The 18,646-nt window shown below is 37.0% G+C and overlaps 1 protein-coding gene across 1 annotated transcript in view; it reads right to left on the reverse strand.

Moving 5' to 3' along the window:
- The window catches only part of GABRA1 (gamma-aminobutyric acid type A receptor subunit alpha1), a 58,352-nt gene that overhangs the window by 14,711 nt on the left and 24,995 nt on the right, over nucleotides 1–18,646 (reverse strand). The window contains exons 5-7 of the mRNA XM_040239466.1: nucleotides 15,434–15,654; nucleotides 13,255–13,337; nucleotides 8,308–8,451 (exon numbers count right to left, since the gene is read on the reverse strand). Coding sequence (XP_040095400.1) covers nucleotides 8,308–8,451; nucleotides 13,255–13,337; nucleotides 15,434–15,654 — 448 coding nt within the window. The remainder of the gene's footprint in view (nucleotides 1–8,307; nucleotides 8,452–13,254; nucleotides 13,338–15,433; nucleotides 15,655–18,646) is intronic.

An 18,646-nucleotide genomic window follows, 5' to 3' on the forward strand; every position in this document is an offset into this window, starting at 1 on the left:
GTATATTGTGGGAGAATAAAGAATGAGGGCTCTAGTGAAGATCATGCTACATTAGAGTTTTAAAACGCTTTGAGTTCCTTTCTCCATTTTTTTCTCCCATTTCTCCAGTTGGAATTGGTAGAAGTATTGGCAGAAGAAATGCTCCCTACACTCTCTATAGTAGGAAGTCATCTGTGCATTCATATGTGCTTTCATGGTTGTTATTAAGGGTAGCACCTGCCATTTACTGATCAGTATTAACTTCAAATTTATTTACAGCGTCTGTTTATGCTTATATTGTATAATTTTAAATTTAGCTGCTAAGTCGCTTCAGTCATGTCCAACTCTGTGCGACCCCATAGATGGCAGCCCACCAGGCTCCCCCATCCCTGGGATTCTCCAGGAAAGAACACTGGAGTGGGTTGCCATTTCCTTCTCCATTGCACGCAAGTGAAAAGTGAAAGTGAAGTCGCTCAGTCGTGTCCGACCCTCAGCGACCCCATGACCTGCAGCCTACCAGGCTCCTCCATCCATGGGATTTTCCAGGCAAGAGTACTGGAGTAGGGTGCCATTGCCTTCTCCTAATTTTAGCTACTTATGTGCTTATACCCCTCCACCAAACTGAAAGATAGTTAAAAAGAGAGACAGTTCTTTACATACAGCATGGCTTTAAAAAAAATATTTATTTATTGGAAAAGTAGATCTTAGTTGTTGTGTCATGCGAACTCTAAGCTGTGGCATGTGGGATCAAACCCAGGTCCCCTGCATTGGGAGCCCAGAGTCTTAGCCACTAGACCACCAGGGAAGTCCCTATAGCATGGCTTTACATATCCTAAATATTCAACACTTGCCTATGATGAAAAGGGATGCATGAGATTTAAGAACACTCACTCTAGTTAACACCTACTAGCATCTCTTTTGTGAAAGGTAAAAAAAATGCTATCTAATTTATTTCTATTTTTCTGTAGATAACTTGGATCATCTGAAATAAATAAGTGATTCAAATTTAAGAAAAAGAGCAAAAAACAAACAAACCAAAAAACATTTTTTCCTGAGATTCTAATAAAATGTAATCTTGGATAGACACAGTCAGGTTATACCTTACCTCCTAGGAGTAGGCATTATTATTCCTAATCATTCATTCAATTGTAGCCTGAAAAATGTCACCAGCTCAAAGAAAAAAAAATCCATCTCTCATGTAATGCCATAAAAATGAGTGTCTATATATATTCCATTATCATCTTTTGTTGTTCACAGTGTGACATTTTGGGAAGATTCTGCAAAGAATATTTTTTGGATGAGCTGTTATTTGACTTTGTATTTATTTTATAAACCACTTCCCCTCTAACAAACTAGAGAAAGTAGGGGAAAACTTCAAATATTTTGAAATCACCTTCCTAAATTAAATAAAATTTAAGAAGTTTTGGTATAACATGTTGATGGAAGACATTTTCACATATTGAGGTACAGGGAAGTCATTCTGGCTTATACATGATTTGGTTTATACATGATGCTAATTAGAAGAGCCTGCCTTGTGGCCTATCAAACATATATTGTATATCTACTTTAACCATTAAAGAAAATAATACATTTAACAATTTAAATGGAATAACTGAGGTTCATACAACCAAAATGGATCTGGCTGGCTACGTGGATGTGGTTTTACATACATTCTTATATCACTGAGAACCTGAGTTTTCTGAACTCTATCATACTTAAGGACACCACCTTGCTATTCTCAAAACAATTATCTACCAGCAGTGGCCAGCTGCAACATTATAGTCTCAAGTTCTCCCCATGTAACATTTCAGACCCCAACCAACACTAGCTTAACAAGCACCCTTACTTCTTGCCAGCTCCAATTATAATTTTGGAGAACAACTTATGTAATATTGTGGTTCTTGTCTTTATAAGTATCTCCCATTTTGCAGCCTGGAAAAACACAATTCAAATATTTCTTGGATCTGTGTCTCCCAGGTTATAGTCCACGGTTTGGTTCAAATAAACTCTTCTCTATCTCTATTGCAGATTGTTACTTATTATTTCCATCAGTAACATCTAATTAAGAAAACGAAAAGTGACAAAATCAGAATCACACTATAATAGTTTAAAAATGAAAGAAAAATACAACAACAAAGTCACCTAAATTGGATTGAAAAAGTATCTCTAGACATCAAGTACTTATGCACTAAGCATGCCAAATTATTTCCCTCTGATTCAACAGTCAAGAAGAATTTTAATTCAGATATCCTTGCACATCATGTAACCCCAAGGGAAGCTTGTAAATTAGATGAGACAACATTTTTGACACATTACAATATAAAATTAAGGAAAGAGAAGAAAAGAAGCAGGAATATAATTCTGTAAAGCAACACTGTGGGTTTCTTTATATCTGGCTTCCAACATTTATTTTCCCAAATGTTAGTTCCTTAGAGTAGATCCCTTGCTTAACTTTATTTGAGTTTAATTTTCTCACTTGTTGAGTAAAAATGCTAGTGTGCTAGTTGTTTCATGGGATGTTCTGAGGATGATATGAAATAACAGATGTGAAAATTATCCTAAAAAATTCTGAGTCACAGGCAGATTTATAGTGTAAAGGTAAATCAGATAGAAATATATTTCTCTCTCTAGCTGAAGAAATCCACCATTCATTTCTTTAACAAAATTGTAGTGGACACTGATTCCTTGTAAAGCTTTTCAAGTATTTTAAACGTTTGTGTTTTCCAAAGATGCTAGCTACCCTTTCCAAAGGAATGAGGAATCAAAAATATCATTGAGGGAGGGGCTCATAGTTTAATATCTGCTTCAGAGAATACTTAAATAGCAATAATGAAACAATGGTTATAGTTCTAGGCCACTTAATCTCTAGACCTGTTTCCTCACCTGAAATATGATTAGGTTGACCAGATGATGGTATATGTCCTCTCTCTCTCTCTCTCTCTCTCTCTCTCTCTTTCTCTCTCCACCTTCCCTTCTGTGAATTTGTTCTCACATTTTATAGTTATATTATTTCTCTGGAGATCATGTGCTAAGCTGAAAAAATAGGCGCCCTGAGGCCCTTTTGATGAAAGTCCATCACCACTTTTACTCCGTGGTCAGTGAAAACGGTTGCTTTCGTCATTCATTTTGACCCTGCCGAGGCATCCTTAACTCATCCAGTGAAGACTATCTAGAAAATAGGATCCTACAGTTTCTCTTAGTCATCTGTTCTAAGGATAAATAGTCATTCACAAATAAGAGACATTCTTATTAAGCAAATCTCACTTATGCTTCCTTTGATCACATATGTCTGTTGGCTTAGGTAAATATGACTTTCTAGTCGTCATTGTTGCATTTTGAAAAAGCATTTTTATTACATCTTCTTATTTTATAGTTGTGATATTATTCTTATACTTAATGACTAATTTAACAATTTTGCTTCTCTGTATAAGTTACATTGCCACGCCCTTTAAATACAATTATAATTTTTATGTGGGCTTTCCTTAAAGAATTACTTAGGAAGCAAAATATGGTGTAGTAGAATGAGATAGGGGGCCATGCATGGGGTCTAGTTTCAAACTACCTTCCCTGACATTTCAAGCAGAAATGACTTCTTAAGTGTCATCATATAGACTTCTTATATTAACTTCATCATTATTAATAGTAATAGCTAATATTTATACAATTTGTACATGTCAGAAACTGTGCTAATCAGTTTACATGCATTTTCTCATTTCAATCTCACAGTACCCCATGAAGTAGATCCTCTGATTATCTCCAAAGTACAAGAGAAAAGATGAACAAAGGTCATGCAATTAATTCATTGTAAAACCAGCATTCAAAACCTCCCCATGTACTCCAAAATCCATCTCTTATGCTTCATGACATGCTATATTGTTGCATTTTCACACTTGTCTATCCTGCCTGTTACTAGTGTTTCATATGGTTGAGAACATACATGCTATAGTGAGACTTCCCGAGTTCAATCCCAGTTCTGCCACTCCCTGGCTGTGTGACCTTGAAAAAATTATTAAACCTCTCTGGGCCTCAATTATATACCATCTTCAAAATGGAAGAAATGATAATACATACACCCTAGGAGTGTTGTGAGGATTAGACCAATTCAATGAATGTTAGCTACTTAAATCACTCAACCCTGAGCTTCATTTTTTCCTACTTATTTATTTATTTCTTCATTGACTTATCTAATTTGGCTCTGCTGGGTCTTTGTTGCTATGCACAGGCTTCTTTAGCTGTGGAGAGCAGGGGCTCCTCTCTAGTTGTGGTGGCTTCTCTAGCTGTGGAGCACAGGCTGTAGAACAGAGGCTCCAGTAGTGCTGGGCATGCGTTAGCTGCCCCAAGGCATGTAGGATCTTCCTGGACCAGGGATTAAACCTGTGTTCCCTGCATTGGCAGGTGGATTCTTATCCACTTGACCATCAGAGAAGTCCCTACCATGAGCTTCTTGAGAGCAGGAAGTATGTGTCCCTTATCTCTTTTTGCTAGGTCATTCACAGTGTTAAACACAGTAAAGGAGCACATTGTTGAAGGAATAAATGAGTGGATAACAGAGAATTGCATCAGATTTGAAAGGTGACTAGACTCATCCTTCTGTGTCCTTGTAACAAGTTTGTTCTGCCAGGTGAATAAGTGCACTTCAAACTAAGTCTCCGACTCATTTCCCTCCACAAACTGATGGCAGATGCTAATGAAGGGACTGTCTTTCTAACATGTTTGCACTGAAACAAATATAACTGTTAGATCGAGCCTCGTATTTTCCCTCCTATGGCGGTGAAGTCATCTAGAGGTATTTGACATGAAAGAGGTCAGTGGTAGTGTTGCGAGTGTGTGTTCATGTGTGTGCTGGTTGCAGGCCAACACCTTCTAGAAGGTGACCTGAATTGCTTCTCTCCTCATAGAGAATTTTAAGGGCGCCAAGCTGCTCTTTACTTAATGATTCTCAATGTATGTGCACTTATCTGTCACCCTTCCTGGTCTTCTGGCAGAAACAGGGAGACAATAACGCTCAATGTCTTTTATCTTAATGTTTTCAAGGCTCCATGTTGTTGTTGTTTAGTTGCTCAGTTGTGTCTGACTTTTTGTGACCCCATGGACTGTAGCCCATCAGGCTCCTCTGTCTATGGGATTTCCCAGGCAAGAATACTAGAGTGGGTTGCCATCTCCTTCTCCAGGAGATCTTCCCAACTCAGGGATTGAATCCATGTCTCCTGCATTGGCTGGGCAGAGTCTTTACCACTGAGTCACCTGAGAAGCCCAATAGCAGTGGATACTGTGACAAAAATTGAAATAATATCAAGGATGCAAAATTCATAGCTGTGTGCAACATGGCAAGTATCCGCTCCCTGCTCTTTCTCTTAGTAAAAAACTGACTGCTGCCCTAATGACACTTTTATTAATGGACATTCAGAGTGGTCCATTTTGATAAATACAATCAATTATGAAAAGGACTAGTGGGAAGAAACTAAGCTACTAGATTATCTGTGCATTTGGTTTGCCATGATCTTTGCATTCTCTAGGCTTCAAGTTCATAGCTGATCATATCCAGGGAACTTTGTGTTTAACCCGCTTCCACTGTGTGGGTGACTATGTCTGGTCTCCTATTACAAGGATGTGAGAGCCCATACAGACCTCTCCAAGTGTGCTGTCATCCATGTTTTATGGTACCAAACTCAAAGCCATAAGCTGCCTCATAGGAGATGTGAATATGGGATTGAAGGCCTTACAAAAGATCTTTGTTTCTTCCCATGGAAATCTTTTAAGGTGGATTTTTGGGGAGCAAACGTAGAGCCAAAGGAAGTGTAGTTCAGGGTTTTATTGTGGAGTGGAAAACATACATCAAACTGAGTTTGAATGTGCTCATTATTCTCCTCCCCCTCCCTCCATACGCTGTAGAAATGACAAGGACAAGCTCTTATTTTGCACAGATAAACTTGCTGCTCCAACACAGAATGATGACTTTTAATGAACCTAACTTATGAGGTCCAGCCAGCTTGGTGGTGGTGAATTGGACCCTTCTTTCTCACCCGGTGTCCTTTTGTGACTCTTTATCTTTTCTGATAAGAATGTAGATAGGCTGGTTAGAAAACCAGAAGGGAAAAGGTCTCCAAGTTCATCGGACTAAGCCACTTATTTTGCAGAGATAGGAAGTAGAACATAAAGAGGGATCCTGTGCTGTGTTAAGGTGATGGGCGCTAGAATACAGTGGAAGCATCCCTTCCTCCCAACAACCTTCATATATACTTGTCCTATTGCTACTGCATTTGAAATACTATTTCCTGGACATCACCCAACCTCCATTCTAATATAGTAGGGAGAGAATTTCTTGAGGGGAAGTTCTAGGTCTATTATTCTGAATGCCTTGGCTTAGAACAGCGATTATTTGACTCCCAACAAATGCATATTAACAAAATGAAAGTCAACCCCTGAAGCAATCCTTCCTTGATTCTCCCAGGCTGAATTCACTAATTTTTTATTCATTAGTTCAAAAATATTTACTTGGTGCCTCTTCTGTTTCAGCTAATATAGTAAATCATAGGGACACAGAAGACAGGCAGGGACCTGCCCTCCCAAAATGTTAATCGCAGCACTTAACACCCATTTTGATAATTATAGTTTATGTGTTTGTCTTCCCTTAGACTTCAGATTTTATGAAAGCAAGATATGTGTCTTGTCTATCATTGACTGCAGTGCCTGTCACAATATCCAGTCAATTACAGCATTCAATGTTTAAAAGTAAACACTGCTCATTTTAGTATCTTTTCCAATATAACTTGGTGAGAAAAAAATAATTTTCAGTATTTTGCACGTTCTGGGATATCTTCAGGATAATAACAATGACAGCATACCGTTTTGAGCATCTACTGTATAACATTCTGCTCAACATTTTATATTATCTTTAATACAAAATTAGAGGCTCCCCATTCTTAGAAGAGAACAGTTTCTAATTAGTTAAATGAACTTCTCAATGTCACCAGGCTTCTGAGTGGCAGGACTAGGACTCGAGCCCACATGTTTCTCACTGCAAAGCCTGACACATTCCCATTATGCCGTGTGCATTTCTAAGGTAGGTAAAGCACAATGGAGAACAATCTTCTCATTTTTCTAAACAAGAAACATAAACGTTTCAACTTCTAGAGTAACCAAGGATGCTATAAAGTGAGCAAAAGATAAGTCCTGTTAAGCAGCAGTTATCCAATAATCAGAGTAAGATATATTGACCTATCACTTGAATTTAGAACAATCAGATTATGACCATGGTCCTAATATAAAGTTTGATATTTAAGAGAGAAATTTTTCTGAGATAAAGACCGATTCTGCCCTTACTTATCATTTAACTTTTTTTTTTTTTAGAAATTACAATTCAAAGTTAATGAATGAATTTCAAAATTAAAAGGCAGTTGTAAAATTGTTGACCCTTGCTAAGCTTTTAGTAATTGAACATAATTAAAAATATTGGGATTGAGGGAGTAAGTTTTCCTAATTTTTAGGATACAAATTTTATCAGTAATTATCTGGCCCTATTATCACATATCAGTTAGTCACAAAAGGGATACCTGAATAACTAAACCCATATTATGTATTGAAACTTCAAAAGTTTAAAATTTTGGATTTGACTGCTTGATAGAAAATCTGATCTAATTATGAGTATTTCATTGGTAAAACAGTTACAACACTGAGAAAGATGGTGGTCCATCCACTTTTAATTCCAAAATAGAGTGATCAGTATAGGTTTTAGCTGTGGAAGTTTCCTGGCTAGAGTTACAAATGAAGTTAGGTGTGGAGGGAGTGAGCTGGGGAAGGTGTTTTGGCATCCTATGTGTAATGACTGCTGCTATAAATTTACCAAGATTTACTGAATCATGACAATAAAAGGGTCCTAGATGATATTAATAGCTAACATTTATTAAGAGCTGTTTTATGTGCCCAAAGTGTGATAATTTACTCTTTATGGATATAATTTATTCCTTCCAACAACCCTATGAGGTGACCACAATTAACTGGCAACTTGGAGAAGTATTCAACCCATATATTCTTCTCTCAGAGTTCACATATCTAAATACAGTGCTACCCTGATCACACAGAACCACTTCTTTCTTTTGTAAGCAAACAAACAAACAAAACCCAGAGATCAGAAAGCATGATATGTCAAATTTCAAGATCATAGGTCTATAGAGGTTACACTAGTTCCCAGCCTAACTGTTCCCCAGTTTACTGTAATTTTTCACTCTCCTTACTTCTGTTATTGAAGGACTTAACTGAATTTACAAGTTTCTACAAAAAGTTTTTTGGCTCCTTCTTCCCTATCTAAAGTTCCCAAATAGCACTTACCTGTACTAGACTGAACAATTCCAGAATCTACTGTTTGTCCAAGAAGATCATACTGGTTTAGGCGTGACCCATCTTCTGCTACAACCACTGAGCGTGCTGGCTCTCTGGTCCACTCATAAACAACTTCTGCTCTTGTATAAGCATCTAAAAGGGAAGAATGGAAAATGGTCCATGTGTTTTGGCACTCTTTTGACAAACTCTTGTTTGTCAAATGGAAGGGTCTTACCAAAGAGGACATCCTGGGTTTATGGTACCTGGAATCATTGAATGTTAATGTGGAAAGACTTTAGAGTCACATTGTTTATCTCCTTTTGTTTAAGTGGCTCAGTGATAAAGAATCTGCCTGCCCGGCTGGAGACACAGCAGACTTGGGTTCAATCCCTGGGTCAGGAAGATCCCGTGCAGAAGGAAATGGCAACCCATTCCAGTATTTTTGCCTGGGAAATCCCATGGACAGAGGAGCCTGGTGGGCTATAGTCCATGGCATTGCAGAGCAGGATACAACTTAAGAGACTAAATCACTACCACAGTTAATTTGTGGAAAAAACAGACTAAACCACTACAGTTACTTAGTGGGATAACCAATATAAGAATATAGAATGCTATGCATTCTGCTCCACTGCGGTCAAGAATTTTCTAGAGAAAAAATCCCTACACTATGCTCAAAAGCTAAGCAAAGATAATTGGTGATCATGTAAGTAACAATGAAGCCTACTCTAGACCTGTGTCCTTTCTTGACAAATTAGAGCTCTTGTGACTTTATTGCACTGTCATTAGCAACAGTGCCTAGATCTATCCTTTTATACTTTGTCATGGGTTGCCAATGGGCTGCTACTATAGTTGAAGAGGGAAACAAAAAGTGTTACTATCAACTTACGTCAAATGATTCAGTATCTCATTCCTTGCAATTTCTTAGAAACTCCATTGTGTATGAAATCCACCACAAATATGCTATTGTTGTGAAAGCGGTGGTTACTCATTGCCTTTATCTCTCAATAGAAATCTTCCAAAATGTAGAGTAAATTCACATGATGAAATTTCTTGTTTTAAATATAGAAGACAGATACACCTAAAGCCTCAACCTAAAGCTCCACAATAGGTGATACATCTTATTATTCCTTTGTGTCAGTATCTGAGAAGTAGGACCTATAAAGACTTTTTTGATTTGACACTCTTCAGCCTAAAGAAAAGATTAGAAAGTCTTCAACCACTTAGTCAAAAATGTTAAGCTCACATTTCAAATAAATCAGTAGATAAGAAAAAAATTTTTAAATAATAGAAGGGACTACCATGGTGGGTCCAGTGGTTCAGACTTCGCCTTCCAATGCATGGGGTGCAGGTATGATCCCTGATCAGGGAGCTAAGACTCTGCATACCTCAAGGGCGAAAAACCAAAAGGTAAAACAAAAGCTATGGTTTTTCCAGTAGTCATGTATGGATGTGAGAGTCGAACCATAAAGAAGGCTAACTGTGGTGCTGGAGAAGACTCTTGAGAGTCCCTTGAACAGCAAGGAGATCAAGCCAGTCAATCTTAAAGGAAATCGACCCTAAATATCCATTGTAAGGACTGGTGCCGAAGCTGGAGCTCCAATACTTTGGTCACCTAATGCGAAGAGCTGACTCATTGGAAAAGACCCTGATATTGGGAAGGATTGAGGGCAGGAGGATGAGATGATTGGCTGGCATTACTGATTCAAAGGACGCGAGTTTGAGCAAAATCAGGGAGATAGTGAAGGACAGGAAAGCCTTGCATGCTGCAGTACATGGGGTAGCAAAGCGTCAGACATGACTTAGCAACTGAACAACAACAAAAACAAGCAATGTTGTAACAAATTCAATAAGTGCTTTTAAAAAAGCTGAAAAAAAAAATCCACAAAGCATAGACAGTATCAAAGGGCATCTGCTAATTGACACTGTCACGTAGGTTTTATGGGCCTTTGTTTTTTCATTTGCATGAGGCAGGTTCACTAAATAATTTCTAAAATTACTTGTTATTCATAATTCTTTCCCACTCTTCTTGTTTATAAGACACTGCTTTGTAATTAGTCAGGAAATGATCATTTATTAAATCCTGACTACATCTAGCACTTGCCTAGATCTTATTATCCAAATATAACCTGAATCACTTTTTCTAGAATCAAAGCATTATACTGTATATTCCTCAGAAAGCAGTTAAAAGATGTCAGCTGCCTCTGTATACTATCTTTGCCTTATCTGGCCTTATACAAAAGGTGTTATCCCTAACAAGCAGAAAATGTAAGGTCGCACTGACATTCAGAATCTCATGGAGGGTGATAAAGAAGACATCTGCGTTTCCAGGTTTGGTTCTTATCAACATATGCATGAAGCTACTTCAGATACTTTAAAAACATTTACTACATAGCGCTTTCATAAATTATCACAAAATCATCTTGCTTATCTCTTCCTTATTCTCTTCTCTGAGATTTTGGCCAGGTGTTTCCTTTAAAAGTTGAGTCAAAACATTTCCAAATCACTTTTGCCTTAACGTCTTCATCTCTGAAATATGCTGGTTAGGCCAGGTTAGAGAAATGACTATACAATAAGTGTACAGCCATATCCATTTCCCACATCACTGGCAGGTACAGCAATTCACCATGGTCCTCTTTCCCACCAAGCATATGCCATCTGAGCCTGCTCTTCAATGTATGTCTTCTCTGTTGAGGTTTAAATCCCCACAGTCCCTAAACTCTCTTTTTTTTGAGGCTTAAATACTGAATAGATATTTAAAACCTGATTATATTCTTTATCCATTCAATAAATACTTCCTGAATGCCTACATTATATTAGGATCTGTGCTAGAAAATGCAGAACAAAATAGATTTTGCCCTTAAAGAGTTTACAATCTCCAGATAGTAACAGTGTTAAAACTAACAATTATCTTGGTGATAAATGGTATAAAATAAATGTGTATTATGATCAAGAAGACTGATGGGACTATATACACATTTTGAAAAGGACTTCATAGAAGGTCCTAGAAACTAATATTTACACTGAGATGTAAGGGATAAATAAAACCAACCATGCTAAGAAACAAAGGAAAGGTAACCGCAGCAGAGAAAAGAGCGTATGCCAGGGCTCTGAGGTAGAAAACAGCTTACTTATTTGTCTTTAAATTTCAGTTTTCTTATATAAGACACTATTTGTGTTCCATTCACTATCCATTTTCTTCAGGATGACAATGTGCCTAATTAAATGTGCCTTGTTTCTCCACCCTCCTTTGTATTTAGCACTGGTCATGTGACACAGCTTTGATTAATGAGATGTGAGAAGATGTCTGTTAGGATTTTAGGGAAAGTTTTTATTTTGTGATACAGGCAATACTCCTTTCTCCTCTGCTCCCTATTTTTCTTTATTTTGAAAGTGGAGGCAGTGGAGTAGCAGCAAACATTTTTTCATCAGGAAGAACTTCTAAGAATATCTTAAAACATCGTCCTTGTTAAGAGGCTAAATTAACCAGCAATTAACCAATAATCACTTACCTTCATATATCTTGTATGAAAATTTAGACTCCTTTTTTTAAGCTATGCTCACTGCTTAAAAGTATTCCTGATTAATATACTAAACATATAGTTAAATGTCTAAAACAAGATATCTCTGAAGGCAAAAAGGGGCACTATTAGTAGTTATACTAGGATCTCAGATATAAATCAGTACCATTTCAGGCAAAAACAGTACTGATTTTGTATGATATCTTGAACTATAAGGTTATTTTGTGGATTAGCTGAGTTGATTCATATACAAATATTTAATACATAGCCTGGCATATAAGTAACACATAATACAAAATATTGTCATTAAAAATGGAACTGGTAATCAGAAAAAAAAAATGTAATAGGTCATGGCATAGAACATACATTACATTGGGAAAAGGATTGAGAGGGGATAGTTATCACCTATGGCCTGTGTAGCTGACAGTTTTTGAAGTAGGTAGTTTATCCTTGGGTTTTAGTATAGAATGAGATTTATAAATAGAGAAAATTGTCTCTCCATGATTAGTACTTTTAGGAGCCTGAAGGCCCTTTGCTATTTTCTTTGCTTGCTGTCTTCCTACACTACCACTATTTTTCTTCTATGAATCATATCTTCACCAAAATAGTTGCTCAGATTGCCTGACTAGTGAGAACAGAAAGCTGGTTAGGTTAGTCCAGAAGTTGAGTCAGTCCTTATATGTAACTCCCCTGCAGAAACCAGGAATACATTATTCCTCCTCACTTTATGTATGCAGGCTAATCAAAAGCAGAAAAACGGGAAGACCAGTGAGCCTAACCGGCTGGCCACTGTTCTCTGGGCTTCTCTAATGTGTGCCTGCATATTTTAAAGATGTAGAAACCTTGAAAGTTATTACAAAGTGAATTTATCTAAGATGTCTTCAGAAGCAATAATATGTAGCTAAATTTCATGAGCTATCCAAACAGATCTAAAACTGTTTTAAGACTATGAGTAACTTCTTTTCTGGCATCATCTTTAGGTTAAGGCTTCATTATTAAGAAAATCTAATTACTGTCCTTTGCTATCTACCAATATTTCCATCTCATAAACAAGTCAAATTATTAAGAATAAACATGTAATGATATAAAATAAATACAATGACCTCCATTTTTTGGAAAGAAGATGATATCTATGAGGCATAAACATCCATACTCCATTTGGTTTTCTATGAATACAACTTGAACAAAAATGGAATTTTTCCCACTAAATAGTAAAATTCATTCTTTCTTGTCCAGAGGATAGGGAATAACCGTTTCCTGAAAGGATATTAAAAAGTGAACTAAAAGATGGTTACTTATAGAAAGCACTTGCAAATAAATCACTATTTAAGTTTTCTTGATACTCTTTATCTGTCTCTCCAACGTTCATAATGAATTGGAGGTTGCTTGCTTAAAGACATGCTCTCATAAGAATCAAAAATAAAATAAATTTACTCACAGCTGCCAAATTTTAGAGGGCAGGCATGGGCATCCATAGGGAAATCCTCCAAATGCATTGGACATTCGGCTCTCACTGTCAGTCTTAGAAATTAAGAGAAATATAGGGTAGATTAGATACTTTCTGATAAATAGGATTGGGATGTTATTAACTAGAGCAAATATATTAAGAAAGCAAGAAAGAAAAGCACAAACAGCAGTGTCATACTAAGCTGTTAATAATCAAAGGATCTGAAAAGAATTACACAGAGCACTGGGGCTTGAGCTCCCTGCATCATACAGGAAATTCCCATGGGCTATCTATTTTACATATGGTAATGTCTATGTTTCAATGCTGTTCTCTGTGACCATCTAGTTCCCCACTTCATTCCCTAAAATAGCACCAAATGCATTAAACAACAAAGGGATAGGTGAGGGAGGAACTGTCCTTAGACTTTGGGAAGCTGAGAGGCACTTAGACTCCTTTATATGTGATCTTACTCTATTCCAACTGTTTAGTTTTATTTACAAATCCACTGCCTAACGGTAGCCAGGACTCTGCAGAATTTCTTTTTAGTCCCTATGTTCTGGGAACATGAATTCTATTTATGTTTTAAAAGGGTAGTCAAGAAAGGAATTCACTGAAATATATTTGATCTCATTTGGTGGAACTATGGAAAATTTGTACCCAAATTCTTCACATAAGTTTCAGAAAATATATTTATCTATATTATTAGGTAACTCAAGAAATGTGATAAGGTGTCTTTGTAACCAGTAAAATCATGAAGTCATTATAATATTAATTAAATATGAAACATGTGAATTAATAACTAAACTCATATCCTTAAGTCAAACTATTAGGAGAGTGGTGACAAATTAGCAAAGGTGGTGAGACATTTCAGAGAAGGGGACTATGTTAGTTCCTGATGAAGAATGTTAGATACATCAGGAACCTTTAATATATAAACTTCTTAGTATGTTCAAATCCCTCCTCAGGTAACTGCCAGCTACTAGAAATACACGCTAGATTTAGGCTCAAAAACAAGTGTAGGATATTTCACAAGGAGAAAATATTTCAAATTTCAAATATAAACAGATCCTGCTTGGATGATCTGGAAAGTTCTCAATTCCTGTCCACTGATCCTCTATTTTCTTTCTCTCTTTTCTGAATTTTTCATTCTTTCAGTCCTATTACACGTTTACTAGTTGAATCCAACATCTATCTCCAGTGGCACCTGAAGCATGTTTTCTTTGTTTCTTATTTGGATATTTGGGTATTAAAAAGCTAGGAATTTTGGAAGCTTTCTCTAAAGGCAAAGTATCACTCTACTTTCATTCTAAACAGAATCCTCCAAGTCAAGGCATTCCCTTCATTACCTTTCATACCAAAGGAATAACTGAATAGCCTAAATTAGCAAGTGCTGGCCAGATCTACAAAAACAACATTTCAACAAGTCATTTGGATATGAAATAACAGCTGCCTTTAAGCATAAGTCCTCATTTATGAGTCCTCAATGAGTTTCTCATAAAAAATTTATCTAAAAATATTCAAAACTTTTTTTTGATTCATGCTTCTTTCATCTAACCACAAATGAATGATTGGTTCAGATGCTGAGCTGTCCAGTAATCTCCAAATGGGGGAAATATTTATAAAGTAAAAATATGCATATAGTCTTCAGTTTAAGCAAAATTAGTAATCTTTATATTCTTTCTCATTAACAACATCATTGTGAATTCATACACTTCTTCAGTATGTATACTGCCACATGAATTTATGTTTAAAAATTTTGAACTTTTTCTATTTTCTTTTTTTTTCCCCACTTCTTTTTAAATAGGAACATTTTCAGATATAGATAGAAGATAGCTTCTAGAAACTTGATCTACACCTTACTGTAAGGCAGGAAGCCATGAAGTAATAATAGAAGTTCCTCTGTTAATTTAGAGTATGTTGGAGCTATATATTGTATTAGGTACTATACATTGTAAACATTTTCTTCGTTTTTGTCTAATCATTTTACTTAACACTTTGACTTGCATAATATTTCAGCCTGTTTAGTTTTCATAGTAGAGTAAGTATTAAACTTGAAAAACAGGGAAAACAGGAAACCAGCTGCTCTACAGGGGCCCATCAGCTTGATGTTCATCTACACATGGAAGAGAAGGTCTAGAAAAAGTCATGGGGAGAGCACAGTCCTCCTCACCTCATGGTGTACAGCAAAGTGCCATCCTCTGTGATGCGCAGGAGCTTGTTCGGCATGGTCATGTTGTGTGCCACTGACTTCTTTCCATTGTGGAAAAAGGTATCCGGAGTCCAGATTTTACTTGCCATTAGGTTGTTTAATCGGAGTACTGTCATAGGTCCTTTAAATTTTAACCTTTCATCCTTCCAGCTTTGACGGAAAAATACATCTATTGTATATTCCTAGGTAATTTGGGAAAATGGCAAAGAGTTCACTGTGCTGTATTTTGTAATGCCAATGTCTTAAAGACAATGCATCCTTTTTGAAACTTTAGAAGCAAAACATGAGCTGGATGATATTTCTACAAGTAAATTTGTGGTGGCCTGAACCTATTGGTGTCAGGTGAATCCTTGGTTGGCATAATCACTTTAAAAATATCTAAAATATCAAATATTATTTTGTCAGAAAAAGTCTGCTGAATGTCTTCTCAGATATGTGAAAGGAACTTAGTACCTTACTTCTACCCCACCTCCATCATATCAGTACTCAAAGGGACAGAATATACTGCAAATAAAAACAGAACTCATGTTACAGGTTATTACATACATGAAAATGGTTAAAATAGACAATTTTAGTTCTAAAAATAGACTATAACGTTCTAGGGACCCTCTCATGGTCTCTGAAAACCCCAATCCCAAGATATCCATGATGCTAATGTTGAAATAATCTTCTTTTTGGCTAAGTAAACTTTTTTTTTGGCTAAGTAAACATTTTTCCCCTACAAATAATGTATACAGACTTTCAGTTCTACACAATGAACAAGATTATGAAAATAAGAAATCCATTTCAATGGTAATTTGCATCTTTTCCAAAAAAAAAAAAAGAGAGAAAAGAATTCAGAGTATGCAGGTGTGTGAGTGTGTTTTTGTGAGTATATATGTGTATGAGTTTCAGCTGAAACTCCAATACTTTGGCCACCTGATGTGAAGAACTGACTCATTTGAAAAGACCCTGATGCTGGAAAAGATTGAAGGCAGGAGGAGAAGGGGACAAGAGATGGTTGGATGGCATCGCTGACTCAATGGACATGAACTTGAGTAAACTCCGGGAGTTGGTGATGGACAAGGAGGCCTGGCCTGCTGTAGTCCATGGGGTCGCAAAGAGTCGGATATGACTGAGCGACTGAACTGAACTGATGTGTATGAGACAGAGGAGAAACGGTATGAAGCTCCTCATCATTCATAGCCAGGGAATCTATTTATTTGATTAAACGCAGCATTCCTCATGGCAATACCCAGAGACAAACGTCTGCTAATCTGAAAACAAGCAATGAGATACCAGCTCCTAAAATTGAAAGGGGTAATAATATCAATCTTTCTTGCAGGACTTGCTGCATTGACACTAAAATTGGAACTCAGTGGTTTGAAATAAAGACTACCATATTCTCCATTAATCTTCAAATGCTCCAAACTGGAAGGAAAACTAACTTAAAAACATCATGCTCCATTTTCTTAAACCCCTAAACCCTGATGTATCAGAAAGCTGCTGGGTTTTTTTTCCTTTTTTTTAAATCTTATACATTTTGTCTTTAGGGCATGTAAAATAAACAGTGTCTATGTTCAGGCTTTTTGTGCATGAATTTTACATCTTTCTTTCCAAGGGTTAATGCAAAATTGCGTAAAGTTTGAATGAAAATTTTCAGAGTACTAGTTGGCATTGCTGAGTCCCTACTGATCAAGTGAAAATTATTAGTGGTTAGTTTATAATGAGGGGCTTTCTTGGTGGCTCAGCGGTAAAGGATCCACCTGCCAATGCAGGAGACACAGTTCAATCCCTGGGTTAGGAAGATCCCCTGGAGAAGAAAACGACAACCCACTTCAGTATTCTTGCATGGAAAGTCCCATGGACAGAGGAGTCTGGTGAGTTACAGTCCATGCGGTCCTGAAAGAGTTGCACATGACTTAGCCACTAAAGAACAGCAACAAAGTCTGTAATGCACCAGGCATAATGGTAAATGCTGATTGAAATAGAAATTTAAAAAGTGTAACATGACACCACTCTATCTTTGCAGGCCAGAGAAGTTACTCTGTTTTTTCTGTCTGGAAGTGTCAGATGAGAAGCACTGGGATATGTGACGTAGGAATTTACTTAGAAACATGTGTTAAGCATCCGTTAAATTTGACAGAGGAAGAAACTGTTTAGACTTGGAAGCTATAGGAGAAACTCGTGGGGGAGTAGGATGGGCTTAGAATAGTGTTTTTCATGCGGAGAGAAATGAGGAGAGTGCCTGTGGATTGCACCAGGAAGGGATCCAGAGTAGGAGTGCTTGCCAAGGAAGCAGAATGGACGGGTTTAGTCTGGGCTGTGCATGTTCTTGTCTCTGGACAACAGACAAACTTGTAAGCCAGGGCTATGACAATGATGCTATCTATGTCTATTACTCAGGAGTCAGTCATAAGCTCTATATTTTATTAGGCTGCAAAACTTTAGCCTGGTCAACAGTGGAGACAAGGGTCATTTTTAAATCAAGGTTCCAAGGATGTCTAAGCTGACCATATTACTACAAATCTAAAACATTGTTCGCTTGTTTGCTTGCTCCAAGGAGATTTCTGAATATAAAATAAATGTTACCTATAAGATAAAATATATTTATCATCAAGTCTTTGACAAGATATATCCCAAAGGCTAAGATTCAAAAAAATGTCAAAACCTGCCAAGCTCCTAAGGCTTACTTTAACATATTGAAAGCTAGCTTTATTTCCCTGTGTTAATGGTGGACAAGGAAATCCCAAATTCATTTAAGATACTCTCTCTTCAGATATCATTCTGGTTACACAGGCATGCATGTGCACACATATGCCTACACATGCACAAAGAGCAAAATTAAATAAGCTTTAATTTTTATGTTTCCCTCTGTTAGAAGTAGAAATTAAAACTGATATGAAAGCAGTTGATCGTGAACACTTCTTGCCTAATCGAGGATGAAATATTTGGTTTCCCATGTTTTGGGAATGGCCCCTGCAATATTGCCATGGTAGCTGCAGGCAACTCCCGGTAGCTACTTGTACAGCCCGACCTCTCCCCATGGTCGAAATTCACTAGACCGAGATGTGCCAGAGCTCCTTCTTTAGGAAGTCGGAATAAGGAGGAAAGGGCAGAGCCATAGCGTAAAGCTTACAAATGTAAATTATAAATCTGCTAACTAGAACTGAATTGTCCTTCTTCCAGATGAAT

Source organism: Oryx dammah, unplaced genomic scaffold (genome assembly GCF_014754425.2).
Source record: "Oryx dammah isolate SB20612 unplaced genomic scaffold, SCBI_Odam_1.1 HiC_scaffold_5, whole genome shotgun sequence".
Lineage (NCBI taxonomy): Eukaryota > Metazoa > Chordata > Mammalia > Artiodactyla > Bovidae > Oryx > Oryx dammah.